General features: G+C 47.2%; 2 protein-coding genes across 25 annotated transcripts in view; one reads left to right on the top strand and one right to left on the bottom strand.

The window, feature by feature from the left end:
- The window catches only part of LOC146763161 (ubiquitin-associated protein 2-like), a 229312-nt gene extending 223361 nt beyond the window's left edge, over positions 1-5951 (top strand). For all 24 annotated transcript variants that reach the window (XM_085571445.1, XM_085571455.1, XM_085571456.1 and 21 more), the window contains 5 exons: positions 1532-1631; positions 1715-1822; positions 3311-3378; positions 4090-4278; positions 5771-5951. In XM_085571445.1, coding sequence (XP_085427571.1) covers positions 1532-1631; positions 1715-1822; positions 3311-3378; positions 4090-4278; positions 5771-5863 — 558 coding nt within the window. In that variant the 3' untranslated portion in view covers positions 5864-5951. The remainder of the gene's footprint in view (positions 1-1531; positions 1632-1714; positions 1823-3310; positions 3379-4089; positions 4279-5770) is intronic.
- A 4908-nt stretch (positions 5952-10859) lies between these two features.
- The window catches only part of LOC146763159 (ubiquitin-conjugating enzyme E2 R2-like), a 141137-nt gene continuing 133886 nt past the window's right edge, over positions 10860-18110 (bottom strand). Inside the window, exons 4-5 of the mRNA XM_085571311.1 lie at positions 15289-15423; positions 10860-11798 (exon numbers count right to left, since the gene is read on the bottom strand). Of these exons, the coding sequence (XP_085427437.1) occupies positions 11579-11798; positions 15289-15423 (355 nt within the window). The 3' untranslated portion in view covers positions 10860-11578. The remainder of the gene's footprint in view (positions 11799-15288; positions 15424-18110) is intronic.

The following is an 18110-nucleotide window of genomic DNA, read 5'->3' as shown; positions in this document are numbered from 1 at the left end:
GGGGCCCCAGAAATGGATATGGTACTCCAGGTAGGGTCTCATGGCAGCAGAATAGTCATCTTTCCCAGTCTGTAAGGGATCTCCAAAAACATGCAAGAATGAGAAAATAGCTATAGTTTCTCCCTCAAGAAAATGGGAAATTTAAAAGGCCAGAACTCATTAATTCCTGTGCAGGTTACTATAAATGGCAGACAGCTGCAGCTTTTGGACTTGGTGTTCCTGAAAGCCTGTAGCACCCTCCAGATAGTCAAAGGGAGATCCAAAGCTGTCAGAGAGCTGAGAATGCCTAAGAAATCCTTTTGAGCATTGAGGAGACTGGATTAACTCAGAGAGAAGGGAGTCTCAGGAGGGAAAATGTTATTTGGGAAGAGGGATGCTCCAAGAAGAAGGGTAGATTACTCTATTTTAGGGCCCTGTATGACTGTGTCTTATGAAACAGACTTGGGGAGGAGTTGGTGTTTCATTTGATTCGGTGGGTGACAATTTGGTGTTTAGAGTCAGTGTATGAAAGAGATTCAACAAGGCCAAGTGCTGGGTCCTGCACTTGGTCACACCAATCCCCTGCAGTGCTACAGGCTGGGGCAGAGTGGCTGGAAAGTGGCTCAGCAGTAAAGGACATGGGGGTGCTGGTTAACAGACAACTGAACATGTGCCAGTGTGTGCCCAGGTGGCCAAGAAGGCCAATGGCATTCTGGCCTGTATCAGCAATAACGTGGCCAGCAGAACCAGGGCAGTGATCATTCCCCTGTACTGGGCACTGGTGAGGCCATACCTTGAATCCTGTGTTGAATTCTTGGCTCCTCACTACAAGAAAGATATTGAGGTGGTGGAGTGTGTCCAGAGAAGGGCAATGGAGCTGGGGAAGGGTCTAGAGAGTAAGTCCTATGAGGAGCTGCTGAGGGAGCTGGGAATGTTTAGCCTGGAGAAAATGAGGCTCAGGGCATACCTTCTCACTCTCTATAACTCCCTGACAGGAGAGTGCAGCCAGGTGGGGGTCAAGCTCTGCTCCCAGGGAACAAGAGGAAATAGCCTCAAGATGTGCAAGAGGAGGTTCAGATTGGACATCAGGAAGAATTTCTTCACAGAAAGGGTTGTTAAGTATTGGAATGGATTGCCCAGGGAGGTGGTGGAGTCACCATCCCTGGAAGTGTTCAAGAAATTACTGGATGTGGCACTTAGTGCTATGGTTTAGTTGACAAGGTGGTATTCAGTTGAAGGTTGGACTTGATCTTGGAGGTCTTTTCCAACCTTAAGAATCCTATTATTCTAAAGAAATGCACAGCCTGTTTTGAGAGAGGATTGTGCTGTAATCAGGGGGTCAGCTCTGGCAGAAAACTTGGAGTTTGCATAAAGCCACTACAGCAATTTATTTCTGGAAGCATGAGTGCCATGTCCCATGTCAACCCTGTACTCCCAACTCCAGATTGAATTTCCCACAAGGTGAAGGTGCCTTCTCCACTAGATGGCAGAGGGACCTTGTGTTTTGTGTGCCATTCTCTGTTTAACAGTCTTGTTTCCTTCCTTTGTCCAGGTACCTCCAGCATCTGCTAAACAGCATGGAGTCAACCTGAACACCACGTTGACTCCTTTTCAGCAAGGGAGTGGCTATGGGCAGCATGGCTATGGGGCAGGTGTGCTTGCCACTGTGCTTTTCACATGCGTATCTGCAGAGCTGCTTGCTCACTGTAACACCTTGTCTTGTACACACCGGCAGGCTATGATGACTTAACGCAGGGAACAGCAGCAGGAGATTACAGCAAAGGAGGCTACAGTGGGTCATCTCAAGCACAAAACAAATCTGCTGGCACTGGACCTGGGAAAGGTAACATGAAACATGAGGTTGCTTGAGTGGGATTTAGTAGGGCCAACTCCCAGTGCTGTGCAGTCAACACAGCAGCCAGCTCTAAATAGGGTCACGATCCAAGCTGTTTGTCCATCTCACATATACAAAATACTTTTTTAATGGCCCAAGTGTTCCTTCTAAACCTCATGGCTGAACTTTGCATAAGGATTTGTGTGGCTGATGTGCAGCTTTGTCCACAATTATACATGGGAGAAATGGTAAGCTGTTTCCTCTGCTGAAGTTTTCTTTGCTGAAGAATATAGTAATCCTGCAACAGTGCTGTGTTTTTGAAGCCTAAGCAGTTGGATGCTGTTGCTGAAGTTGTCCTCTGCCAAATGAAGACTAAATTGGATTTCTTGGTAGGCACTTGAGGTAGCTGTGTGTTACGGTTGAACAGGGCACTTCACACATCTCTGGGCTGTTTGGCTTCTGTCTGTACACCCTGTAACTCATCCCTTTCTTTTGTGCTTGAAAATGTTTCCTTTGTGACTGTAAAGGCTGAAGAATTTATACAGCTCATATGAAAGCTTTATTCTGCACATGCTGGTTAGACCTGAGAAATGTATACTTAGCTGCTTAGCACTAACTAGTTAATCCTTGGATTTAAGCAACCACCAAGCATTTGCTGTGCATTTGAAATGCTGTCTTCAGCCAGGAGCTGATCACACTCTTATCTGTAGAGGAGCAATCCAAAAAGGAGCAATGTCCTTGGAAAGGAACAACCATAAAGCAGTGCACACCCTCTGAGCCCAGTCCTCAGATTCACTGGCCAAAGGAATAGCTAGTTTTATTCTGAGCCAAGTGAAATTATTAGAGACAGTCTTTATAAGACTGAATAAGTGGCTAGTTTGAAAATCACCTTGCTGGTGAGTGTTCCTGAGCCTGATATGGCACTAGACTGTCTAGATGGAAGGCAGCCTGAATCAGTGATATTAATTTTCTCTGGGCAGAGGATCATTGCAGATCTCACCCTTCTGCAGGATGTAAAAGGACAAGGGTTCAAATGTGTAGCATATGCTGAATCTCATTGCTCAGTGCACTACTGGAAAGCTGTTGAATGCTACAGTAGAGCCAAATGCATCCCTAATCCTAGGGGAAAGCTGTATTTTTGTGAACTTGAATGAGTGTTTGGTGCAGCCAACTGCTGCCTGGTGAAGTGCATTTGAATCCAAGTGGCAACCACTGGGTTGTGAATGTGGGTGATTTATTCCAGTTGACTGATTTCCTGCTTTGCAGTGGGAGTGAGAAACCAAACCATTTCTTCTGTTCTCATGTGCAGTGCTGTGGGTCTGACAGCATGGAGAACCCCACTGGGTGGGCCAGCAGCAGCATCAGGGTGTGGGGTGCAGTGGTTGCAGACAAAGGTTCATCCACTGAGGCTGTCAGAGGTGCTGGGAGCAAAGCATGGGGCTCGTGCTAGGTGATGGTTGACTTTCCCATTGTTGGTGGCTGTTTTTTGTTTTCCAGGTGTTTCTGTGACCTCAAGTATCACAGGTGTGCCTGATATCAGTGGCTCAGTCTATAACAAGATTCAGGTGAGCAATGCTGGACTCTCTTCCCCTCTGCTCTTGAGGCCTGACCAATGGATCCCCTTGTGGAGGAGGCTAGGGTCATTCCCAAGCCAGTTGGTTCTCAGGGTCAACAGGCTGTGGCATTTCTTATGCTGGCTGTGTGCTGTTGGAGAGGAGTCTCACCCTCTGTCCCACTTCTCCTGATGACAGCTGTTGACATAGGTGTGGGCACTCTACACTGCCTATGCTGCCCCACCCGTACTGTGTCCTGGTTGCAAAAAAAGTATGATGGCACTATTGTTTTTGGACAAAATATCCCTCAAAGCAAGTGAGTCAAGAGGCTGGGTTGAGCTTTGGTCAGGGGGAGAAAAATCTTATTGCAAGTGGTTCTTCTGCTTTTGTAATTTCAGCCTGAGACCCCATAATGTGTGAAGGACTGATTTCAGGCAGCTGCTGCCATCCCATGTCCCACTGAATAAAAAGAGGTCAGGGAAAAAAGGAGCATAGTAGGTGTGGAAATAAAAATGAAATGTTGGAGTCATTAGTTCAAAAGAATGGATGAGAAAAGGAGCTGAAGCTCATCTGCTGAAGTGCTTGCAGGTGTAACTTGGCTTGTTCTGTGGGGGTTGATGAAAGTTTCAGGTGATGTGTGTTTGGGCCACTCTTGTTCTTGTTTGGTCACCATGGGGCTGCTCACACCAGTCTCTGATGCTGTCCCCCTCACCTCCTGTACAGACATTTGATAAACAGGGATTCCATGCTGGCACACCACCTTCTTTTAGCCTCCCCTCTGCTCTTGGATCAACTGGGCTGAACCCTGGTGCTGCCCCAGGTTATGCTCCAGCCCCGTTTCTCCATATCCTCCCTGCGCATCAGCAGCCTCATTCCCAGATGCTGCATCACCACCTTCAGCAAGATGGGCAGGTGAGTCAGCCCCTTCATCATCTTCAGTGTGCCTGAGGGCAGATTCCTAGCAAGGTCTTGGGGGTTTTTGCTTTCTTCTTGTTTTTGCTTTGCTCACTGGGAAAGGGCCTTGACAACAATTGTAGACTGACAGACTCAATGCTGTTGGCCAGCTTGGGGAGGGAATCTCATGATGTTCAATGAGGGGAAATGCCACATCCTGCCCCTGGGGAGAAACAACCCCATGCACCAGTATATGCTGGGAGCTAAAGCAGCTTGGCAGAATAGGCCCTGGGCATCCTTGTGGACACCGAGTTAACCATGAGCTAGCACTATGCCCTTGCTGCAAAGGCATTCTGGGCTGCATTAGCAGGAGTGCTGCCAGAAGGTTAAGGGAGGTGATCCTTCCCCTCTGCTCAGCACTGGTGAGTCCCATGTCCAGTTCTGGGCTCCCCATTACAAGACAAACATGGATATATTGGAAAGTCCAACAAAGGGCCACAAGGATGATGAAAGGACTGGGTAATCTGTTATCCATAAAGGCTGAGAGAGCTCGGACTGTTCATCCTGGAGAGGAAAAGGCTCAGGGGAGATATCATCTACATATATATATATAAAAGTACCTGAAGGGAAGGTGCAAAGAAGATGGAGCCAGGCTCTTTCCAGTGGTTCCCAGTGACAGGACCAGAGGCAATGGGAACAGGCTGAAACACAGGAGGTTCCTTCTGAACATCAGGAAACACTTTTTTGATGGTGACAAGCACTGGTACAGGTTGCCCAGGGAGGTTGTGGAGTCTCCATCCTTGGAGCTGTCTGGACGTAGGTCTGAATAACTAGCTCTAGGTGACCCTGCTTGAGCAGAAGGATTGGGCAAGAAACCTTGAGAGGTCCCTGCTAGCTTTAGCCAGGCTGTGATTCTGTGAAGAGGCCATCCTGATGTGGGGCATGGAGAGATGGGCTATGAGGTGTGAAGCCCAGGCGAGTGTTGATGTCCCCTGGCTGTGGCAGGAGAGCAAGATGTGAACACTTGTACTGTAATTCTGGGGGGGAAATCATCCCCTTGCAGGTTGCATGTTAGTTCCAGTTTCTGATTTGGTTTTACCAGCCCATGTGTTTCCTTACTATAAATGTTCCCCCCCCCCCCCAAAAAAAAAAAGTTCTGCCTTAGAATCAAGAAACACAAAACTACTTCTCTTTCTTAATGTGTGTTGTCTTTGGCTGGTGTACTGCTTCTGTTCACCTTGGGAGTGTTCCTTTGTTGTCCCCAGTCCTGCTCCTCTTCTTCCTTGTCATTAAACCTGAGTGGGAGGTAGTGGGATGGTGGTCCCTGCTCTTCTGTTTGATGTCTCTATGACAGTCCTGGATTGCAGGATGCAGAGATGTTGCAGAGCAGAAACAGATCTGTCCAGCAGGGAGCATCGCTGTGTTGGTGGAAGCTCCTCTGCTGATGTATGGACAGGCTTGTCTTCCTAGTAGTGTTGGTGCTCATGTCTCCTTTCTTTCTGATTTCTAGGGTGGATCTGGCCAACGCAATCAACCCAGCACCATGCAGCAAAAGTCTCAGGCTACCAAAACCTATGATACTTCTCCATACTGGACAAACTAAATTCAAAACTGGGGAGGGGGAGAGAATGAAAGGAGAGGAGGCAAGAAAAAAAAAAAAAAAAAAAAAAAAGAGAGAGAGAGAGAAAAAGCTGACCCCCATTCCTAGAATTATTATGAGAAATTACTGCTCAGCCAAACGTCTGTGTGGGGAGAACTACAGCCAGGCAGCCATTTTCAGTGTGACTTGCCTGCTTCCTCTTGAAGTTGCTGTTGTATGTAATATATTTATGTATGTATTTGTAAATGCAATAGAGGCGAAATGTGGTTTTCTGCATCTTGCATCCTGTTTTATTTTCTTTGTAGGGAAATTTATTATGAGTTTCCCATCTGCATCAGATCATCCTTCCTTGTTTTTTTAAGCCTTATAACTGTCAAAAGACAAACTGTGCCTTTTTTGTTTTTTTGAGCTGGAGCTCATTTATTTAATGCAGTTCTAAATTCAGGCAAATAAGACCTGCTTTCCCTCCCCCCCAAAAAAAAAGTAATCAAGATGTGTTCTGTTGGTTTGATTTTTGCCCTCATCCCCCAATATAGCTGTTACTTGAAAAAGATAAAAAAGGGGTTGGGGGAAGGAAAAAAAAAAAGTTTTGTGGGTCCTTCTTCTTTCTTTCATCTCCTCATTCCTTCCTGCTGTGGAAGATGAATTCTTGTGGGCAGTTTGTTCACTTTGGCCCTGAGCTGCACTCTCACCTTTTTATTTTTCACTTTTTTTAATAATAAAGGCTTTTTTTTTTTGTGGTTTTTTGTTTGTGGGTTTTTTTTTTTCGGGGGGTGGTTGTGTATTTTGGTATTGGGTTGGGTTTTTTTTGTTTCTCTAGCAAGAGACTTTGGATGGATCAGTGGGTCCTGCAACTTCCTTTTCATCATTAGAGGCAAAAACTATGTAGCAGTTTCTTAAATAAAAGTATAAGCTGTGTCTTGTACCTCTTTTTGCCTTGAGACACCCTGCCCAGTAAAGACACAGCTACTTGATGGAAACTTGACCTGTCCATCCCCACTTTTTTTTTAAACAAGACCCTGGAGGCAACTCCTGGTCCTTCTCCTGCACCAGAGCAGTGAATGTTTTAGAAGTTTTATTTCTTTTTAACTCTCCCTCCAACTAATAAATATTTGAGCATATCACTAGTGTTTGCATTTTCAAAGGCCTCAAGCAGTTTTGCTTTTACAGCCTGTCCCTTTCTACCTCTTCCTCCTGGGAAGGTAAGAGCAAGAGATGGGTATGCAGGGGATGCTGAATACTGTGACAAAAGCGAGCACACCTTGGTACTGAAAGCTCATAGGCAGCTGCATTGGGTTGGGATCCTGGGCAGCACCCTGACTTCTGCCACAAGCATCATGTTCTGCATTTGCTGTGCTCTGTCTGAGGCCCTGTGGAGCAGCTGGGAATGGTAAGGAGGGAGCACAGCAGCCCTGTCCTTCCTTGCTTTGCCCATGAAGTCCAGAGCCTCCATCAGGAGGAAGGTCTGTGTTGAGGTTTAATAAGGCAAAGTGTTCGATCCTGCACTAGGAATACAACAATCTGTTTCTGCAGGCTGGAGACTTACTGCCTCCCTTCCCTCCCCTGGTAAGTCTAAACAGGATGTTTTCCCCTTATCGTCAGCTCCAACAGGGCTCTTCTGCAGCAATTTCCTCTCTAAGTCTCTGTTCCACAGTCTGATGGTAGAACCAAGGTTACACTGCTGCATTTGGCCATCAAGGAAATGGAGAAAAAAAACCCAACCACTGCACAAGGGGCAGCCAGGTTTGTCCAGTGCAGGGCAGCATGGAGTGTTTGTCCTGGTTTTGGTACAACACCTTCTGCTAGATCAAGAAGCTACCGTCAGCTCAAGGCAGGCAGGAGCTACAAGCAGGCCTGATCCCAGTCAGAAGGCCCAGACAGCACCGTGTCATTCCCCAACATGGAGACTTCTCTAGGAAGTCAGCTCTGCAATGCCATAACCATTCCTCCAGCATGGCTGTGAAGCAGAAACATTCAGGCCCCGGACACATTTGACTCGGCCGTTGCTGTGATGCAAACAATGTTGTATAGCAAATACAACACCTGTACACGTGTCCTGCTAATGTCAGCACTACAAAAACAGGTGCTTCTCCACTCTTGAGCCTGGAGGGAACAGCATGGGCCAGGCAGGGCAAGCACCCTGAAGGGGTGGTTGGCAATGATTACCTCAATTCCTCTGCCAGTTTTCTGCATGCGGTCAAAGCACCTTGCCCCAGAAAACTGGCCACCAGCAGCACCCAAACCCCATGCCAGCACCACCTTTACTCCAAGTCCTTGCATCCTGCTGCAGTCATATGATACCATTAACAGTCTTCTCTCTGGTCTCCTCTTTGCTGACTTAACATGAATAAATAAATATAACAGCAAAGCTCATGGCTTTCTGCCAAAGCACTTCTCCAAATCAGTTTGTTCTTTAAGGTATAGACAGCTGTCAAACAGAAGCTTTAGTTTTCCAATAACCTTGTAGATATTTATGTATATGTATAGGTGTCGCCCTGATTCTTAAGATTTTCTAAAGCCTTCTGAGTTTACATTCTGTTAGAAAACTTTCCCACACATTTTCTATAAACAACATATTGTTTTGCATTCCTTTGTGGGGGAGGAGGAAATTGATGTACTGGTAGTTTGTCCAATGTCTTTGGAGAGGTGGCCCATTCACTCTCCCATCCACTGTCACCTTTGGAAAAGCATAAAAGTTAGAATCAAAAAATAAACCTTCTTTTTTACCTTACCATCGCAGTGGCTCATGTGCTTTCTCGTGTCCTATAGCAACATATAGGTATTGATACTGGAGCACCACTGAATTTGTGAACAGCTGTTATTCAAAGCTTTAAGTAACCCATGCAAATAAACCAACTCAACAGGGAAGTAACAGTACTGGCATATTTTCATTCCACATTTTTATTAATAGATGTGCAGAAAAGGCAAAACATAACTACTGAAGGGGAAGACAAGACAAAAATGCATCAGTTAATTGTTTCTGTTAAATTATACTGAAGAAAAAAAGGAAACCATCTGGGATTTCAGCTAAGAAAACTACTAAGAAATGTAGTGCACCCTGCTGATTTCAGAATGGTTGAAAACTGCATTTGAAAGGGCAGGTAGTTGCAAATGTAAACACCAGTATCGGCTGAGATGAGGAAAAGGTTAAGAAAAAAAAAAAAACAGAATACAAAGATCAGGTAAACATTTTTCCACAATTTCTTAAATAGGTTTAAAAAAACCAAAAACCAAAACCAAACACAATACCCTCATTTCAGTTTATATCTCGAAAAATGAAACCAGCAAGTCAACAAGCAATGACACTGAACAGGACAGTGGGGAAAAGAAATTAGTTTGGTTATGGTCAGAGCTCTCAAAATAGGTTGCTTTTTGTCTTTAAAAAGGTTAACATGAGATAATGCATCTTACAACACCAAGCTTGAAAATACAACTCACTGGAGAGCATACAGTGAACAGTGAAGACAGTCAAAAATACAAGGGAAATCCTGAAAGATGCAGTATCATTTCAAACCAAGTCAGCACAGCCAGTATTGCCATACTCTGTTCCTTCATGCCCCCAACAGCCCCTCAAAGCTGAAGACTAATGTTCCTGGCCCAGTGTGGCCTTGAGACCAGTCTTGCATCGAGTGCCAGAGGCCCATTTGCCAACACTGGCACCACCCTCCCGGGGCTGGTGTGAAGCTGGGAGCTGGGGGGGGGGGGGGGGGGGGCGATGCTGGCTCCAAAAAGCACCAGGGGCTGTTAGTCTTTGATGGAAGGATGACCTGAAGGAGCCCTTGTGGGACACATCAGGAGGGTTCCAGCTACCTCCCCAGGTAAAAAGCAAGCAGGAGGGCAGATCATCACAGAACACACTGGAGACAAGGTATTACCACTTGGGCTGCCTTCATTCTGCTGAGGGCACAATAACACAAGCTGGGGCAGAGGGACAAGGACTGTCCTTGCTGCAGCAAACCCCAGCCAAGCAACACTCTGATAACTTCAAACAGAGCCCCACAGGCCTTCTTCCCCTCCCCGAGGGCTGCCTTCTCCTCTCCCTCCAGGCAACACACTTTAAGCTTGCTCACTCTCATCTTGCTCCTTGCTTCCCACCAAGCTGATCACAGACAAAATTTACTCCCACTTAAGTACCTCTTGAGGGACTGCAGCTGGTGATGTATCATTAAAACGACCAAGCTATACCAAATGCCTGAGCCTGCAGTTCTTATCAGGGTGACTGCCTCTTGTGAGAACAGAGGGTCTCACCCAAGCAGGGCCAGCACCTCTGATCTGCTCCCTGGGCTGCCAGGGCTCAGTGCAGAAGGGCAGGGCTGGCTGCCAATCCATGTGAAAGGTGAATTCAGGGCACTGCCGTACAGCTGAACAAGAGCACACTGCAATAGGGTGAGGGTGCTGAGGGCCTTAAGCTCTGCCAAGAGCTCCCAAAATCATGCAGGAGGCTGAGCTCAGGGCACCAGCTGAAGCATACTCCTAAATAGGCTGTCAAACCCTGATTGGTGGCTTTCTTTTTCAGCCTGAAAGCACTGTGTACCCTTCTCTTTGTGGGGCTGCACACATCCACCTGTGCCCCAGCCAGCCAGACAGGAGAGAGCCCAGCACACATCCATCTCTCTGCCCTATATCCCAGAAGCCACTGCAGGCACAGGAACAGCCTGGCTGCCCCAGGGAGCTTTATCTTCTGCCAACCCCACAGAGCTACAGCAGAGCTGCATTTACCAACAGGTGACCTACATAAGCAACAGAAAGAAGGCTCAGGCCAGCACTGGACTTGGGCTGCAGGAAACAAGGGCTACTAGCAAGCACTGGAGAAGGGGACTCTCCCACTGCCAAAAAGAAGTTCAGGATGAATGCTGGCCCACTGGGCAGTGGAATACACTTCTGTTTTCCTCCCTCAGTAGAGGGGCAGCTGACAGCAGATGCCAGAAGAATGGCTAAACGAAACTTTTTCAACCCAAACCTAGTCTGAAAAACATAATGCAACCCAGGGCTCAGCTGTACAGACATGAAGTGTTAAGTGTTTATTTTAGTGTTTATTTTATCACAAGCCTCTTTCAGAGGCAAAGCTGATTGTGCCCTCTGGGGATCCAGGGGCCAGCTATTTCCTAATTTCATCAGACTAAACAGATTCCTGTACCTTTCAGTAACATCCCATCAAGCTCAACACACAGTAGCTTTACACTTTACACCCCACACCTTATAAAGGAAAAGCCACCACCACAAGGCTAAACAAATGTACACACACTATTGTAAATGGAGAAGCTAAACCCTGGCAATTTGCTTTGTGCAGATTTTTTCTTCCCAGTAAATGCAGTACTTGAGGTCCTGAAAATTCATCTTCCAATGGGTTTATTTCAGCTTTAAATACATTAAACATCTCAATGCAAGACTGTATTTAATTCAAGAATCTAAACACAAGCAAACCTGTTTCACTGTGAGCATTTTGTAGAAGTGAAAAAGGGAATTTCTTTTTAAAAAAGAAATCATAATACAGTGATGAAAGGGTTAAGAATGCAAGAATTCAGACATTCTGTGGAGGGTCTCTAAGAGGTCCATAAAAAAGGAGCAAACAGATCCATACAACAGGAGACAGCAGGAGACAGTTTTTTTTGATCCCCCCCCTCCCACCACTACTTTTTTGCTGGACTGCTGCTAGGTTACCACTGCTCCCTTCTGGCCTGAGTTGACAGGGCAGTACAGGGGCATAGAGGGAGCAGGTCACGACTCCTCGTTGCCAGAATCATCATCATCATAACAGTCGGCATCCTCTTCCTCCTCGTCTTCATCATCAATGTCATCATCATACAAGTCGTCATAAAGCAAATCTGAACTGTTGTCATTGGAAGGCACTTTAGTTTTGATGCAGTACTCTGCCAGTGTAGTGGGGACTTTCACGCCATCCTTCTCTGCCTCAGCTTTGGTAGCCAAAACCTGTTTCCTGTGGGGAGGAGGACACAGCAACATGAGCAGGGCCATGTGCTGGAAGCAGTGTGGCTCAACTCCCCACCTCCCAATGAACCCCTGTCCAGCCCTCCTGGCAGCTCAATCAGGTGAGCTGATGTTTGGCTGAAGTATCACAATCATCACTAGAAACAGATTTAGTTCCTGTATCCCCAGGCTTGGGAGCACTCCAAGGGTGTTTGCAGCACACACACAGAGCAACATATGAAATAAATTATTCTACAGGACTCTGCATTAGAGATCTGCCAGAACTCAAAATCCATTACATTTGTTACAGAAGGGATAGTCACAGATTTCCTAAGATGACTTAGGAAATGCCATCCAGAGATACTATCCACAGCCACCCTCCACCACTGATGACTCTACCCCAACATGCTCAAAACTCTAATTCCCACAAGCATTTGTCAGCTCTGGTCTCCCACTGGAGGGTAAGAGCATGTGGCTGCACTCTGAGATGCAGCTGTAACCCCAAAACTGCCTGAGGATAGCAGGAAACAAGTGTTTCTCTGTGGATACTCAGCCCGCCCATGCCGCTGCCCGCCGCGGTGCCTCCAGCAGCACCCGCCAATCCGATGACCACGACACTGGCACCAATCGGCACCTCCGCGCGTAGCCGCCCGCATCGCTTGGAATGGCTGTGCGCCACGCCGTGGGGGAGGGGCCAGCGCCGCGCCGCTGCCTGCCACCACGCTGGAGGCGGCCGCCCCTCCCGCGCCTCCTGCTTCGCCGCCTGAAGCTGGCTCATCAGCAGCGGCTCTGCTCTGCGATCTGCCGCCGGCAGTAGCCGGCAGCCCCGCGCTGGACAAAACATCCAGCCCGCTTGCTTCATAGCCTGCACCCAGCCTACCACCCCCTCCGCTTCCCCCAGACTGCCCCCAGCTGTGTCCCTCTGAGGCAGAGGCAGGGGCACCGAGAGGGAGCACCGGCTTGGTCCGCAGCAGCATCGCTGCTGCTGGTCCCGTGCCTGGGGAGGGGGATGGGGCCGCGGATGAGGGAGCTGGGCAACAATCAATTGCATCCCGGGGGAGAGCAGACACACTGGGAGCGAGGAGCAGCCCCTTGTACTGGGCAGGCGTGGGCGGTGCCAAGAGCCCCAAATGCAGGGTGGAATTTTATATTCCCAGGAAGACCTCTCCTGCCCGCGCCCTGCGCGTCCTGCTCCTGTTCGCAGAGCGGGATCCCAAGAAGCTGTGGCTTGATCCATGGCCGGGTGGGGCGGGGGGAGGACGAAAAGCCGGAGGAATTGCCGAGACTCTGGCAGCCTGGTGGGGACGGGCACCGAAAAATAAGGTTGGAATGGGTCGCCCATCTGTGGGTGGCCATGAGGTGTTCCAGGGACCCCAGATCCAGGGGCCCCAAGTGATACCTATGAGAAGCTGGGGTGAGGGACCAAGCCGAGTGGATCTTGGCTCGGCAGAGGGACTGGGCTCCCTGACCCCCGGCCGGGTCCGGGCCGCTTGGCCCAACCCCCTGGGCCGGGTCTCCAGCCTCGCCCAGCACCACAGGGTCCTAAAGCTGCTGGTTCTTTTGGGAAAAAAAAAAAAAAAAAAAGGTGGAAAGAGCTGCATCTTCACTGACAGCTCAAAGTACTGGAAAGCGACAAGTCAGCGTTGGCCCAAGTGCTTGAATTAAGGGAATTAAGGGCTGCGGCCATGGCATTCCAGAGATTTCTCAAGTATTTTTGAATTTGGTCAATTCTACTCAATTGTTTTGAAAACTTTGAGGATGCAATTTGGACCTGAGTTCAATTTTATCACTCAAGTTGTTAATTGAGGACATGACTGCATGGGCCAAAAGTCTTGCATGATTCTTCTATCAAGTGCACACACCTTGCAAAAAGCAATTTCAATGAATGCCAACCAAAGCTTGACCTGCTGCACCTTACTGGCTGGGATAAATCCCTGAGGCCTAGAGGCTTTGCAGCTGTGGCAAACAGATGTTACTCATCTTGCCAAATTTCAAATTTGGCTGATTTGGGTATGTGCACATGTTTGTTAATACCTTCTTTCCTTCCATGTGGGCATCTGCTCACACTGGGAAATGGGTTTTAACAAGTTGGACTAACAGTTCTTTGGCAGACTGACAATGGGTTGTTACTATACTAGAGTTGGTAAGTGATTTCTTGGAATTTATAAGTTTGGAATCTCTTTGACCGTTCTGAGCCAATATCCAGTTGAGGTTTTGATTGACAGTTGATAAACCTCTTGAGCTGTGTTTGTTCTCCTTCCTGCAGGGGGTCCTGCAGGAGGCCAACAAACACCGCCTCCTCCTTTAAACAAAAAGGGGGAATTGTGGATATTCTTAGTTCAGTCAGAGAGAAAAGAGACAGAATTCTCCCAGGCCTAGCCTGGGAAAGTTAGGAGAAGGAATGAAAACAATTATTATCTCTCTTTCTGTTCATGTTGTTTATAGATATGTTCTACTACAGTATGCTGGTCATAGTGCACCAATAGTTTGAATGGTTTTCACTTTGAGACCAATCATATTTCACCTTAGCGATCCTGGCTATAAAAAAGGAATGCTACTTCCTAATAAAGATTATTCTTTGCCTTCTGAACACCATGGAGTCTATTCATTCGTCCCTGCCTCAACAGCATCATTTCTCTTTGCTCCAGGATGGGCTCTGGCTGATGCCTCTCAGCAGTACTTGAGCTGCGAACTGTTGCTGCCTCCCTGGTGGAAGAAGAGCAGATGGCAGCCTGTTCCTTTATTCCCACCCACATGTTCAGTCTGCCATACTCTGTTTATGGAGTACATCCAGCTGAAGCCAATGCAGCTGGAGGGGGCTAAAAAAACCTCCAAGCAAGGCTCTTTGCATAACCCAGGACAGTGACTGACTGCCCTGTGTAGCTCCAACCAGGGGTATATCCAGCTAGCAGTCAAGGTATATGTGTTCTTGCCCCAGGCAAGTGTGACAGCAGTACCACTGCAGTATGGGCTGCCCATTTCCACTCCACAGCAATCTTGGCTCAAGTTTACATCACCTCCCTACAGCACCTGATGAAGCATGAATTACTCAGAAAAGGGCAATCAAGACTAAACAGAGCTTACAGCTAATCAAACCCATTTGTGTAAGCACTTGCCAAATCCTACTGATATTCCTTCAAATTGGAGGGACAAGATTATGATTCATGAGTGCATTAAGCACAGAATTAGTAGCATGAAGGCAGTTTGAATCACATCTCAAGAAATGCAAGAAGTTCTCAAAGGTACACAGACTAGAATTTACTAGCAGCCAATAGGTTTTGCAGAGCATCGTGCCAGATTAGCCTGAAAAAGAACAATACAAAGACAGAAGTTTGCACCATTTCTGTCCAGAAGAATGAACTTGGAATAAAGCTGTAAAATTCATTTTGAAAGGCACAACCACAGCGAAAAGCTGGTTTCAGCAAATTCTGAAATCAGCCTATTTCATAGGATTCAAAGCAGGAGGCCAGTAGCACAGCATCACACACAGCAAAGCTTACCTTATGATTTCAGCATACTCCTTGTCTTTTCCTTTACTGTCCCTCCATTTCCTGAACATGACTGATGCATCCACGTTGGCAGGAGAGAATGTGTTGGGCTCATTAAGCAAAGAGATTACACTCAGTAAGATAGTCCTGAAACAGGTAATCACAACAGCAGTCAGAGCTAACACATTCACGGATTCTGGATGCTGACAACTTCTTTAGGTGATGCATCAGAAACATGTTTAAAGTCAAAACTTATGAATAATTAAGGATATCTAAGTGTAGTGGGTTGATGTTGGCTGAATGCCAGGCACCCACCATAGCTGCTCTCACTCCCCTCTGCAACTGTACAAGGGAGGGAAAATATAATGAAGGGTTCATGGGTTAAGATAAAGGCAGGGAGAGATCACTCACCAAATACCATCACGGGTGAAACAGACGAATTTGGGATATTAATTGAATTTATTACTAACAAAATGAGAGCAGGATAATGAGAAGTAAAATAAGACTTTAGAAAACACCTTCCCTCTATCCAACCCTCCTTCCCAGCTCTACCTCCTTCCCCCAGCAGCATAGGGAGATGGGAATGGGGGTTATGGTCAGTTCACCACCCGTTGTTTCTGCCACTGCTTAGGGACAGGAGTCCTTCCCACAGGAGACAGTCCTCTACGAACTTCTCCAAAATTAGTCCATCCCACAGACAGTTCTTCAGCTCCAGTGTGGGTCCTTTTCCATGGGGTGCAGTCATTCAGGCACTGCTTGTTCCAATGTGGCTCCCCCATAAGATCACAAGTCCTACCAGGAAACCTGCTCCAACATGGGCTCCTCTCTCCATGGGTTTGCAGGTCCCTACCAGTAACCTGCTCCAGCACAGGCCTCCCACAGGTTCACAGCGCCCTCTCAGGCATCCCTCTGCTCCAGCATGGGGTCCTCCATCATGGAGGGGGACAGCTGCTTCATCATGGTCTTCACCATGGGCTGCAGGGGATTCTCGGCTCTGGTGCCTGGAGCACCTCCTGCCCCCCTTCTCCACTGACCTTGGTGTCTGCAGAGCTGTTCCTCTGATGTTCTCACCCCGCTCTGGCTGCAATTACAACTGCGTAGCCACTTTTTTTTCTTCTTAGATATATTATCACAGAGGTGTTAAGATATATTATCACAGAGGTGTTATCATCATTTCTGATTGGCCCAGCATTGGCCAGCAGTGGGTCCATCCTGGAGTCGGCTGGTGTTGGTTCTGCTGGACATTGGGGAAGCTTCTGGCAGCTTCTCACAGAAGCTATCCTTTGTAGCCCCCTGCTGTCAAAACCTCGTCATGCAAACCCAATACACTAAGGACTGATGCCATTGGGGTTTTGCCTTTTGTTTTTCTTATGTTTTCTATATTCTTCACACATATATTTGTAGCTCTTTAGTCTATTGTATTAGTGACTAGTTTTCCCAGTACTTTTCCATGGCTTTTCCCTAGGCAGAAAGACAAAACAAATTCCAGAGCTCCAAGCCCTGGGAGGTATATGGCCCCAATGCTATCTTGGTTCTTTCTGGGAACCAAGGTTGAGAACAACTCTTCGAGATACATTTCATGGAAAAAGTACAACTAGTACTGAAGGGGGAACTCCAGAGAAGGGGCTTGACCTGGGGGGAATTGCATCACCACTTGTCCTCCTAATTGGTGCTTTTTATCAATTATGCTAATTTTCCTATAAAAATGTACTCACCTCTGCAGGGGGTGGGTTTTTGTTGACATCTTTCCATAACTGCCTCTGGAAGCCTTCAAATAAAGATCCCCCTTTATATTAGCGCCTTACTAAAATTATCTCAAGTTTCATTTCCATGTTGGGAAAAAGGCAACAGGACAATAGTTGAGGTAAGAGCAAATACTTATGAACTTCAGACCTTGGTGATCAGCATAGGGAAGATGACACAATACAAACCTCAAAGACTTAATCTGACGACAGACTATCATGTCTGTACACATTTGTGACAGGGCAGCAGATAAAGTTTACATCAGACCAGAATTCAGTTTATCCATACCACCCATAGATGGTGCAGGGTTGGAAACCTGCTTAGTGAGCCTGTTCTTCATGACATTCAGCCTCACAGCAGAAAGCCAGGCTCTTTGCTTACCCTGACTGATACAACCCAAGGCCATCAGATGAGGCTGCATTGCCTTCCCTACCCCACAGTGTATTAAGAGGTTGGAGCTGTGGCCAGGTCTCCCTTCTCCTCAGCCTGTGTGCCAAGACTGCTGTAGCAGTACTTGAAAAATATCTGCACTGTCTTCCCCTTGCTGTACTCAACACTCAGGCAAGGTGCCAAGGGCCCAGCAAGATTGAACTGCTGGTACTCGCAAAGCCAGCATGAGCCAGTCACTTAATCCCTGGCAGACAGACAGCCTTCCTGGATTTCTAGCAGCAGCCCAGAGCTAGCCAGCTGCCCTGCTCTGCTGGCATTTATCAGGGACAAACACCAGCTCGCTCTGCTGGCCAGACCCTTTTGCATTTCCTACAACTCCTTGCACTTCAGAGATTCAGCCCTTTGTTCCTCACATAGTGTCACAACCAGCACAAAACTCAACAGCAAATCCCATCAGGCAGCTCTACACACCTGGCCACCTGGCTGTAGCTACCACTGCAATAGGTTCCTGTGTCTGAGGTGGTCCTGCTTTGAACAGCTTTTAATTTAAATGAAAGGGAAGAAAAAGAGACAAGGAAATAAGTCTTGAAATACAGCAGTACATAACAACTGCTTTGCAGAACATGATTAAAGGAAACTACAGCCCCAGCTGTACTTGAATTTATTTAGAGGCATATTCAGAACAATGCATACTGAGCATA

The sequence above is a fragment of the Lonchura striata genome, chromosome W (genome assembly GCF_050655825.1).
Source record: "Lonchura striata isolate lonStrDom1 chromosome W, ASM5065582v1, whole genome shotgun sequence".
NCBI lineage: Eukaryota > Metazoa > Chordata > Aves > Passeriformes > Estrildidae > Lonchura > Lonchura striata.
Note: the sequence above shows the minus strand (reverse complement) of the source record. Positions and strands in the feature narration are given on the sequence as shown.